This window comes from Podarcis melisellensis (genome assembly GCF_964234715.1).
Source record: "Podarcis melisellensis genome assembly, chromosome: 9".
NCBI lineage: Eukaryota > Metazoa > Chordata > Lepidosauria > Squamata > Lacertidae > Podarcis > Podarcis melisellensis.
In genome coordinates this window covers 28286475-28299084 of record NC_138541.1, presented here as the reverse complement: position 1 = coordinate 28299084, position 12610 = coordinate 28286475, and the positions used below count along the sequence as shown (strand labels likewise).

The 12610-nt window shown below is 40.9% G+C and overlaps 2 protein-coding genes across 4 annotated transcripts in view; one reads left to right on the top strand and one right to left on the bottom strand.

Annotated features, from left to right (window-relative positions):
• LOC309377774 (dynein light chain roadblock-type 2) overlaps window positions 1–12610 on the bottom strand; it is a 384929-nt gene that overhangs the window by 210594 nt on the left and 161725 nt on the right. The gene's annotated exons all lie outside the window — the stretch shown is intronic.
• The window catches only part of PRDM5 (PR/SET domain 5), an 85848-nt gene that overhangs the window by 31269 nt on the left and 41969 nt on the right, over window positions 1–12610 (top strand). The window contains exons 9-11 of one of the 3 annotated variants that reach the window (XM_081924997.1): window positions 1699–1783; window positions 3369–3526; window positions 12495–12584. In XM_081924997.1, the coding sequence (XP_081781123.1) occupies window positions 1699–1783; window positions 3369–3526; window positions 12495–12584 (333 nt within the window). Of the gene's footprint in view, window positions 1–1698; window positions 1784–3368; window positions 3527–12489; window positions 12585–12610 lie in introns of all 3 variants that reach the window. The other 2 variants (XM_081924999.1, XM_081924998.1) reach the window with 2 other exon arrangements.

The window sequence follows — 12610 nt, the reverse complement described above, 5'->3', positions numbered from 1 at the left end:
CCTCCTTTGCCTAAAGAGCAAGGGGGATTCTTACCTCAACAATAAAACAGCACATAGGAAAGAGGTCCTGAACCCTGATGCTCTGGGGACCTTTTGCAGTTCCCTGGTTAAATTTGTACCCCATTATTCCTCCCAACAGAGCCCAGGTCAGCAAACAGCAAAATATTTAAACATAATTAATGTTTTGTGTTCTATTTTCCTCTTTGAGGAGATTAAAAATTTCCACACCCACTTTAGATAACCCTCAGTTTCCTATTATGTCCAAATCCTAACTCTGGCCAACATAGTTAAGATTAACCACAGTTTGGGTTTGGATATTACAACAAGTAGTGGTTAATCTAAAATGGAAGCAAAAATATCTGAATTAATCACTGTAGCTGCACCCAGAGGAGGAGGGGGACAATACACATCTGGATTTTGCTGTAGCTCATTCTCATAATGTACAGGCCTACATTTTTGAGAAACTTAAAAGAATCCTCTATCGAGGCATGATGCTGTACCCAGATTATGACACGATGTAAAATTTATGGTGCTGTAACTTTCCTTCTGACCCCAGTCGTAACACGGAGGTGGGAATTTGGAGCAGACTCTTGATTATATTAAACATTGGGCATTTGATGGTGTTGCAAGTTCCACAAAGGTCTATCTGGAACAAATAATTAAATGGAAAAAGGCTTTTCATAGAAATATCAAAACCACATAAAAATTATGTTTGCAGCAACATTTGGAATTACAGGTTTCTTGGAAAGCAGAGAAGAAAAGCAAATGTAGAGAAATAGGTCAGATATATCATCTAGTTTTGAATTTAGTCATACTCATAGTACCCCCATTGAAATTATTGGAACTAAGGTGCTAAATCCATACTGTGGTTATCATGCAAAGTTAATCTATGTCAAGTTCACCTTTGGAAAGTTTAGCAAATTATTTTTTGTCCTTTTTAATAAGACAAATGAAGATTTCTGAAACTGTCACTTTTTAAAAATGAAGAAATATGTTCATTTCAGGCTACACAGACCTTGGTTAGGCTCAAGCAATTCGGACAATTAGTGTTTTTTCTCCTCCAGACATCTTTGCCCAGAAGCTTGGTACTCAAAGAACGGTAATATAGAGTTATATTTACAATTTTAAAATCATTGCTACTTTGGAAAATATGGTAGTAGCCAAGAGAATGATTTCCAGTGCAATTCTTATGCAAGTTTACTAAGAAATGACTGCCACTGTATTCAATAGGGCTTACTCTCTGGTAAGTATGACTAGTGTTTATGAGTACATTAGACTATAATTATATTCTTCTTAGAAGTCAGTGCACATTATTGAAATGTTCTCTGTATTTTCAGGCTTTATGCTAGAAGAAAAATTGTTATGTATAAAAATTGCCTATTCTGAGAGAATTATTTTTTTTGGGGGGGTGAACACATATTCTACAGGAGTCCTGGAAATGTTGATTTTTAATTTTTTTAAGAGTGGGTTATGGATTGTGGACTGTGAGGTAATTTTTGTTCACTGGAATGAACTTTTTAATTTTGGAAATGTGGTTGTTAAGCAAAGGAGTTAAGGAAGGAAGTACATCCATGAGCATTAGCATAACTCCGAGCTAAGGAATAATTACAGTCTATTTGAGATGTTCTTTTATTAGCTTAAGATGTGTGATCTTGTGTAAGACACATACTTAATTATCATTAAATACTCATATTGCAGGTTCATGAGATCTTTGAGTGTCAGGAATGTGACAAGAAATTTATTTCAGCTAACCAGCTAAAACGCCATATGATTACTCACTCAGGTAAAAACCTTTTTTTTTTTTATTAAATCAAGCTTCACATAATACCTTGAATTGCTATTTTATAGATTTTTGTTGTTGTATTGGGCTTTGCATTAACAAACAGGTAAGACCTAAGAATGAGACTCTTTGGTAGTTGGTTCCATAACCTAGTTTTGTCAATTGAAGTGGAGGGAAGTCTGTGGCGCTCCAGATGTTGTTGGATTCCACTGCCCTTCAAGTCAGGAATAACGGGATTTGTGGCCCCAACATCTGGAGCGGTTCAGTTTATTCATCCCTGATTTTAGATGGCTGATCACATGAATATGGCATATACTGCAGCTCTGAACACTTGCTTGTTACACTTGCTTCCATTGTAAGTGTGTTTGGAGTTTTGGCAGCCTAAAAATGATTTAGCTCAAAGGACTGGTTTAATTGGTTTGAGAGTTTCAGCCAACGCATATAATCTTAATACTTTACAATTAATAGGTTGAGCGTTTCCTTTTAGAAAACCCCAAGTTTATTATATAGGCTCCTGCTTCCACATATCTTTCTTCTTCTTCTTGGACACACTTGCATCATAATATTTGAAACTTGATTTTTTTAAAAAAAGTTAGTAGGCTCATTGTATGGTAGAAATAATGTAAGCGATGCAGAGATGGCTTGAGGAAATGGCTTTTTTTCCAGGACGTTTCCTTGGGCTGAAATAAATGGGAAGGTATTTAAATTATCTATTGGTCTCTAGGTATCAACAAGATGCTTCCATTGTTTCTAAAGCAGACCATATACACCTTTAGGCAATAGCCTGAGCAGGCACCCCCTTATCTATGATGGAACTGGCAGAGGAGAAGTCATGTAGAATTTGCAAGAAACACTGTTTTGTCTGATTGGACTCTGCCACTTATTTCTGTTCATTAAGCTCTGGCATTTCCACATCTTTCACTCAATAATTGGAAAAAGGTGCAATCAAAACCTGAATTTTTGTTCCCTTCCTAAATGCTTTAAAACAGGGTTTCAACATTGCTAAAAGGGTTGATGTTTAGCTGCTATCTCCATTTCATTGCATGCTTGAAGTGCATTTGTTTAAACAAGCAAACAAAAAGGACTGTATCTCAGGGGCATTTAGCTGAGTTTTGAGATTCTGGATTAGAATATTCTACATGTAGTGCTAGGCTTCATATAGCAACTGAAACACAAAAGAATATACACACCAACTCTGGTTGTTTTAAAAACGAATCTGCTATGTATATTGTTAATTAAGTTTTAAAACATTTAAACTGTCATGCCCTCGTTCACATTTGTAGTCTGGCAACAGGCTTTGCCTCTTTGAAGTCATTCTCTTTTGATTTAAGCTAATTAATCAGAGTTTAGTTTTAGCCATGATTGTTGCAAAGAACGTGCCAATTTCTCGAGATGCGCCATGGCTCATCTTTTACGAAGCGACTTAACTGTGTAACATAAAGGGCATTAGATGTCTTTCTAATTGGTTTAATCTTAATTGGGTTGACTTCATTGCAGAAATCTCTCCAACGAGATGGCTGTCTCTGCCTTTCATCTTCTACCCCTATATAAACAGGAGATTAAATGTCCCCCCACTCATTTTCTGCAGAAAAACGCCCCTACACCTGCGAGGTTTGCAATAAGTCCTTCAAACGACTTGATCAAGTGACTGCACACAAAATAATACACAGTGAAGATAAACCCTATAAATGCAAGCTTTGTGGAAAGGGATTTGCCCACAGAAATGTTTACAAGAATCACAAGAAGGTAAAAACAAAAACAAAAACAAAAAACACTCCGCTGTTGTTGTTTACAGCTCTGCCAGGCTTAGATTTGCAGCTGTTGCTCATTTTAGTGATGGATCAGCGCGCTTTGGCATGCTTAGAAACATGAGCTTCAAATCTTGCAAAATATATTAGCTAGCGTTCCTTTGCGATAGCCTAGATATCTAGATCATAAACGGGTCCTTTGTGATTGTTTCTTTCTTTCTAATCAGTCCAAACTAGTTCAACTGATTGCATACTTGTTTTGATTTTGTTCCTTTAGGAATTTTTTTTTTAAAGAGTAACTTCTTAACTATATCTATCTATCGTGATGTTGCAGTCATTTTTTCTCTTTGTGGCAGACATTATCAGGAGAGCCGTTAAAGTTTGCACTGACGACATTTCAGTTAGACATGATTTCAGCAACAGAAGAAAACTCTGCCCCCAAAGTACAGAGGGACCTCACATTCAGGCTCCACTAAACGACTCCTGGCTGTGTGATTTAAGCTCCAATCTGCCTGCCCTAATTTTGATAATGCCTGTCATTACTTTTGACCCTGGGTTACGTTTTCAATGGCACGGCTGCACCCTTGACTGCTGCCGCTGCTTCAGAATTGCAAGACTGTAAAAAATTATCTGGCTGGTTTCCTGCTTAGTCTTTGAAACCCTATTGCTCCTTCCCTCCACCCGCCCCTTGCGCCAACACTTTGATGAAATAGATATACCAATACTTACACATTTTTCACAGTTTGGCTCATGTTATATGCCATCTGGGAATCTGGCACCGGATCTTTGCACCATCTTTTGTGTTTTCAGCCATAAATCATATGAAAGTAATAATAATAACCAGAATGCTTCTAACAGGGTGAAACAACGATGACTGTTCTTTCTAAGGCAGACAGGATGCATGAGCCCGTTGAAAGACACAAGAGCTTGCATATCAGGACCAGAGCTTACATATGTAATGACCTTTTAAAAATACAACTTACAAACTGGCTACATTGAGAGCAAAGGGAATGAAAGCTATTCTGAGTAGTCAATTTTAAATTAAAAAGAGAGGGAGAGGGAAAGGGAAAGGAGGGGGAAAACATGTCCCGTCCCCCCAGTAATCTCTGTGTCCTGAAGCATTATTCATTCAATAAATATTGAAAACCTAGTGTGGACCTTGCCCCTGAAATTGCTTTGAGAGTCATGGAAATATGTCCACATTGGTGTATTTTTATGTATGAGGTGTGAAGATTGAATTAGGGCATTTCCATTTTGGAAAGCTCAAGCAGCAGAGCTGGGATGGGCCCCAGCCTCATTCTCTGAAGCCCTGGATTTGAAGCTCATTAACAATATTGGACCTAGTAGATCAGGGATGGACTTGCTTCAGTTTGCATGGTATGCTTTTCTTTCTATCTTGCTTGAATACTCCTAGCCCAACAGTGTGCTTTTACAAAGCCGGGTATCACTTATCCTCATAGAGGGATCAAGAATATGCATGTTTGCTTAAGAAGTGCCTAGCTTGATTCAAAGCAAGATAAATCAAGTCCTACATTCGCAAGCAGGGGTGTCAATGTGAATAAGATGTTGAGGGGGCCAAGGTAAGCCCCACCTTGCATAATCAATCACATGATGCGGTACATGCACACCACCCCTCAGACATTTTACTGAGGGGCAAAAGCCCCCTCGTCTCCTAGGAGTTGGCTTCTATGTTTGCAAGTACTGCTGCAAACAGCAGACACAAGATGGCCTCTGTCACATTGGCTTGTGGGTCACCAAGGGATTGGGACCCCCTTCCTGCCCATTCCTATGGCAGACCATTGGTCTGAATGAACAGAAACAAGTCTGAGCATATTCAGTGCTAAAAAAAAGATAAAAACCTGAATCATGGTTACCAATAAGACTAGTTGACTCAATTTGCATGAATTATACAGATTAAGCAAATGTGTATATTCTGCATAGTTGATTCTGCACCTGTAGTTAGGGTAGAAGGTGGAAAGCTAAGTTGCCTCCAACAACTGGAAATTCTGCCTCTGAGCTATAGACAGGCTCAGAGAATTTTCAGCCCTACTTGTACAGCATTAAGGGGTGAATCTTTAAAAGAGCAAGCAGTGCTCCCTCAAAACCCTTCAATTGTTCCACGTCATTAAAACAGCAAGTAAAAATTGGCATAAACTACACTAAATGAGCTACAGTGGCTGTTACAGAAGCTTGTGAATCTCAGCTTTCTTTTTTCTCTTTTAAACCCTTATGGTTTCAAAGATAAGACTGGGAAACATGATAGCAATTTGGGCTGGAAGCTCAGAAACCAGATGGCAAGTGAAAAGGAACTGTAATTCATTCGTTTTCTCCAAGTTTACTAAAGTTCTTAGTTTTAAGCTCAGAACTGAAATATTACAAGTTTTCAATTTTTTAGCATTTGACGATAATAATTCTGTAGTAAGAAGCTATCCACGCTAGCGCCTGAGACACAGCAACTGATATGAAAATACCTGCTAATTATATTGGCTATGGCTATGTACAATTAAATATACCAGTGAGTTGTGGCAGTTTGGGTTCATGCGGTTCATGAGCTATTTGTGACTGTGGTCCAAAACAGACTGACTTCATACACTTTTCTCGCAGTCTGGCTCCACCACCAAAAGTGAGCTGAGTTGTGGAGAAAAGTTTCTGAAGCAACATATTGCAACTAGGCCAGCTGGGAAGCAGACAAGTTTATCTCATCTCACCTATGTACAACTTTCATTGCAAAAAGTAGACCCCACCCCTCCCTTTAAAGATGAATGAAGTATTAAGCTATGTGGTTAAAGGAATATGAATGGACCCCAGTACTGTAATTCTATTTTTGCCCTCAAGTCTACTTCACAGAGTGTAGCAAACTGGTCCCTGGGCTGCTGTATTTCAGTCTATATGTGGAGGCTCCCATGTTTGAACCTTCCTTCATAACAATAACAAATCACTAAGTACAGAGAAATAGCATTTCAAGGGGTGGGCAACAATACTCCCCCCTCATGTCTAGCTTTCTCTATGCAGGTTTTGTTTGGGGGGGGGTATGGAAGAGTATGCTGTCATGTGAACCCCCACCTGCCATTTGAAATGGTACTGTCTAGGTGAAGGGTTGACACTACCTCAGGGAAATCTACATCTGAGGTACCCACTTGTAATCTCTTTTTGTATGCATTTTGTGCTACTCTGAGTAGTGCTTCGTTTGTAAAGTATCAGGGGCTGGTTCTGAGTCATATAAACAAGTTTATCTAGAAATCTTCTCTTTAATCTATGGATTTACCTGGTTTAATTGTGTTTGATTTATCTGATTTAGGAAATGTATGCACTACTGATCATTTTTAGCAAAATCTCTATAGAGTGGCTTGCAAGGTGTCATAAAATGTTACAGAACAGAAATGGGAATACAGTAAAGACATTATAAAAATCTGTGGAACCTGTTCAAACATATGCTGCTTGTTCCTGTGCTTCTCCCAGACAACAGGTTATATTATAGCAGCCTTTTTTAGACCACTACTCCCAATAGTCAGGGATGATGGGGATTGCAGTCCTTTCACCTTTGGAGGGCACCTGCTTTGGGGGGATAAATGGGAGGGAAATGCAGGAAGCAAAAGTGTAGTTTAGTGGCCAACCTGTTTTGGACCTTGTTAGTGAGTTCTACAAATAAAAATATTTGTATAGTTAACAGAACTGTGCATTAGAGATAAGACCTAGTCAAATGAAGCAATGTTTCTGTGTGGTTTTAAGAAGGGAAAAGCCATAGCTTAGTGACAGCATACACGGTTCAGCTCCTGTGCTCAGGTTAGCTGAATTGGGAAAGAGCTCCTTTGGTGACTTTGGAGAGGCAGTGCCATATGCAGAATACTGGGCTAGATGAACCATATCAAAGGCCTGCTTAGTAGCAAACATCTCCTGATCCGCAAGCCTGATTTGATCCAGTAGTTACCAAAAATTCCAAAACACATCTAACAAATCATATCAAAGCACCAACTTTGGTGCTTTATTATTCGTCTGCCACAGGCATAGCTTGGTCAGAAGAGCAAAATCCAACTCCTATAACAAAAAACATGTTTTTCAAATTTGATACCGTCAAATATAAATCCATGATAATCTTGTGGTCTTTGCACTGAATTGGTATTAGAACCATTTCTCTTAAGAATATTTAATGAAAAACAGGACATGGGGATTGTGCCCTCTGGGAGGGTTTTATTATATGCTTTGGGCAGAGGTTGCCTTGACGCCTATGGATCATTTTTTTATGGATACATAATCTGGTGGTGTGCTGGAGCATCAGAACAAACTTGGCTGACTCGAAGTGTGTGTTTGACTATTTTCCAAGTTTACCCAGTGCTGTAACTGATGTGGTTTAACATAGTCTTTTCACAACAAGGAGTTGATTTCATTTTGAGGTGGCCCAGTTTTCCATGTGTAGCATATAAAACACTTGCACTGCAATGGTGCTTATCACCTCAGATTATAAAATGGCTAACAATAGCACCTTGGTTGTACACACTTTCATTATTTCACTTTGTATAGTGCAGGGCTTGTCTACAATGAAGTTTACTGTGTGTCTGCAGCTGTTAACATTCCTATTTAATTTGCACAATCTACGTGACACTACCTTCCAACAATACCAACCCTGATGCTCTCCCCTTGTAAATGTGGGTTTAGCCATACAGGGATAGTCTAATGAACTGGGGGACATTTGCCCTCAAACTGCTTCACTCGGGGTCACAGACTATTTGTTGCAGTGCTTTTGGATAGGTGAATCACCACTTTCTGCTCTTCCCCTTTGCATGACCACTACTTCCCTCACTCATGCTTTCATTTCCTTTTATGTACATTCTTGTACATTCTTGTAACTATTTCTGGCACGCTCCTGAACGAAGTGTAGCCTAAAGACATTTCTTAATTTTGCTCCTTCAGATTTGCACAAAACCAGAAAATTACACAAACCAATCACATTAAAAATGGTTTCCCGAACATTTATATTTGGCTGACTATGTGCTTTTGTTTACATCCTGGGCTCAGGGCTCATCCAAATCCCGGGTAAGTCCCATAAAAGGAGGATTCTGGGGGGTGACTTACCCCACTCCAAACTTAGTTTAGCTCAGTAGGTTTGGTGTAAGTCAAGGGTGGTGTAAGCTGACACAGCTGACAGTAGCCCCACTCCTGAACCAAGTTTGGAAAAAAATTGCCCTGGCTTCCTATCATTTGGATTGCTTTATAAATGACTAGGTCAGCCACACTCTCTCAGCCTAATCGTACCCCACAGGGTTTTTGCGACAATAACAGGCGGGGAGGCATGTGCGTTGCACGGATTTGTGGCGTAGGATAACAAGCTAGGTTTGTACAATAAATGTTTCCAGCTTTGCTTTCCTGATCCATTGCCCCACCACCCTGGCAGATGCCTTTTATGTTTAACTAGTAACTGTGGAGACATTAGCAGACCCTGAGTAAAGGGGGCATGGGGATGTAAGGCGGAGAGGAAAGCACGGTGTCCCTGCAGATTTGCCATAAAAAGAAGTGCTTTACTGAACACTCCACATGCATAAGACAGAGTGTCTAATAAAAACATATGCATTCTAGGCAACTACTCCCAATCAAAACAACTTTAAAACCCTGCTGCATGCAGAGAGGTCAGTTATCTGAGACACCCCTAATGAGTTTGGGTGCCTCTACCTGATGCGGGAGAGGAGAATCTCTTTAAGAAACTGGATCTAAAGGCTACCTGTAATAATAATAATAATAATTTATTATTTATACCCCGCCCATCTGGCTGGGCCTCCCCAGCCACTCTGGGCGGCTTCCATAAAAACCAAAAATACAGTAAAATATCACACGTTAAAAACTTCCCTGCCTTAAGATGTCCTCTGAATGTCAGGTAGTTGTTTATCGCTTTGACATCTGCTGGAAGGGCGTTCCACAGGGTGAGCGCCACTACCGAGAAGGCCCTCTGCCTGGTTCCCTGTAGCTTTGCTTCTCGCAATGAGGGAACCGCCAGAAGGCCCTCGGCGCTGGACCTCAGCGTCCGGGCAGAATGATGGGGGTGGAGACGCTCCTTCAGGTATACTGGACCGAGGCCGTTTAGGGCTTTAAAGGTCAGCACCAACACTTTGAATTGTGCTCGGAAACATACTGGGAGCCAATGTAGGTCTTTCAAGACTGGTGTTATATGGTCTCAGCGGCCGCTCCCAGTCACCAGTCTAGCTGCCGCATTCTGGATTAGTTGTAGTTTCCGAGTCACCTTCAAAGGTAGCCCCACGTAGAGCGCATTGCAGTAGTCCAAGCGGGAGATAACCAGAGCATGCACCACTCTGGCGAGACAGTCCGCAGGCAGATAGGGTCTCAGCCTACGTACCAGATGGAGCTGGTAAACAGCCGCCCTGGACACAGATTTGACCTGTGCCTCCATGGACAGCTGTGAGTCCAAAATGACTTGCAGGCTGCGCACCTGGTCCTTCAGGGGCACAGTTACCCCATTCAGGACCAGGGAATCCTCCACACCTGCCCGCCTCCTGTCCCCCAGAAACAGTACTTCTGTCTTGTCAGGATTCAACCTCAATCTGTTAGCCGCCATCCATCCTCCAACCGTCTCCAGACACTCACACAGGACCTTCACTGCCCTCACTGGTTCTGATTTAAAAGAGATTTAAAGGTTTTCTAATATATCAGGCCACAGCTTCACATTACAGATAGGCTTTAGAAGATGCTTGAGATCTTCACAATGGTTTCATGGATCATGTTTCCTCACATATAACATGCTATTCATTTGTAATATTTGAGTAGTGGAGGAAGAGGACCATGTATGCTTGGGCATCATAAATTATTTTTATTTCTTTATATCACTATGCATGTTGAATTGGTTTAGTATAGAATATGACTAGAATACTTCAGGATAGTTTGCATATTTGATTCCCTAAGAGTTGTGGAAGCGTGTTTGGGCCGTATAAGAGACCTCTGATGAATCCCCATCCTCTGATATGGCATCTTCACTCTGGCAAAAAGAGCTAGAAAGAGGTCATAGTCTGGAGATCTCCTCTTGATCTGCCCAAGAGCTGGCAGGGTCAATATTGTCATTAACAGCAATCAAGAAGGAGGTACAGAGTGAGAATCATTTGCATTTGTAATACTGGGTGCATTTTTTTTTTTTACATCCCTTGTTATTGCATATTTATAATGTTGAAAGTAATTGAAAAGGAGCAAAAATAGAATAGAAATTACATGAAGCTGATAAAATCTGAAAGAAAATAAACACTGCTTAGAAATGTAAATTAATAAAACCATTTCCTACTAAATGAATTGCTTTACTGAGCCTCTAATTCTATTGATGTTCCAAACTCTGCATAGCTTCCAAAAGAGTGACCAAATGTAGGCAGTTCAACCATCTTTACATTTATTACTATGTACTCTGTCTACTGATACTATGAGGAACTGTTCGGTCTTCCAGTGTTGTAGAACAAGCTGCTTCACTTATAACCTAGAAAATATGTGTCTTCAAACAACAGTCGATCAGCACTGCAAATGGCTTTGGAAATTCTACATGATTTCACTCATGTGGGCTTCTGTTAGGAAGAGAAATTAGTCAAAACTCTTGATAAATATAGCTCCTTCAAATGTGAGCACAGTCAACAAAGTTCTGCATGTAGTTAACTGAGAGCCAATTGAAACAGTATAGCTCCCATGCGAAGGCTGATTTAAAAGTGTTTATCCTCATGCTTTGTATGCTAGGCATAACATTTAAAAGCCTCTTACACTATATATTGGCTCAGATTTGTACAAGGTCAAATTTGTACCAGGGCCAGCAATGCTTGGGGTGTGCATTGCTGCTACTGGTGTGAAAACACTGCGCACATTTTGGTAAATGGAAGGAATGACAGGCTTTTAAATGCTGCTCACAATGCTTTTGAGGGGACGCAGGTGGCGCTGTGGGTTAAAGCCTCAGCGCCTAGGACTTGCCGATCGAAAGGTCAGCGGTTCGAATCCCTGCGGCGGGGTGCGCTCCCGCTGCTCGGTCCCAGCGCCTGCCAACCTAGCAGTTCGAAAGCACCTCCGGGTGCAAGTAGATAAATAGGGACCGCTTACCAGCGGGAAGGTAAACGGCGTTTCCGTGTGCGGCTCTGGCTCACCAGATGCAGCTTTGTCACACTGGCCACGTGACCCGGAAGTGTCTCCGGACAGCGCTGGCCCCTGGCCTCTTAAGTGAGATGGGCGCACAACCCCAGAGTCTGTCAAGACTGGCCCGTACGGGCAGGGGTACCTTTACCTTTACACAATGCTTTTGGGAGTCTGTAACATTTAAAATTGGCCTGATAATTCTTGTAAGGGGGTGACAGTGGTTTTGGTGTTCAGGATAGTAGTTTAGAAAAGCCGATAAAGGGCTGTTAAGTGGCAAAGCAAGAGAAACTCTGCAGCTATTCTGAATGAAACTTAAGGGCTTGTTTACATGATCTAGGAATAGGCTGACCAGATGCCAATGAAGACAAGATTCCTGCACCTTTTAACAGTGGCATAGGAGAGGGAATTTCAGCAGGTCTAGAGTGCAAACTACACACGCTGAAATTCATTTTTCTAAAGGTGTAGTCCTGCCATCTTTTGCATCTGGATACCATATAAGGAAAGCAGAGTTGATACAGCTGAATTAACCATTCTTCATGCAGGAAAGAAATCCCAGTGATATAGTCATACTTTCAGGTTCAAGGTCTACAGTTTCCCCACTTTACTCTTTGCACAAGAGACAAGGCAAGTCCAAATACTTCTGGTTATCTGAGGGTACTTTCTATGCTCTCAGATTGATTTAGCTTCTGATCAGATTAAAAGAAATCAGAAGGTAAATCTGTTTAAGATGTTCAAAAAGCCAGATAGCTGATCACCTAAGCAAGCCCCAAGTGTGTTTTTAAATGAGGGCGGGGGATTTTTCGCTCATGCATGGTGCCAGATTAACAGCCCTAGAGACTGAAGCCTTCTATTTATCCACAGAACAGGTACAGCACAGTCAGCAGCCATGCAAGCTTTCCCACAGCAAAGTATCAACCAAATGTCTCAACCCTGTTCTGGAGGAACCACCTGTTGAGGTGAGAAGGTAGTTCAGTCTCTTTAT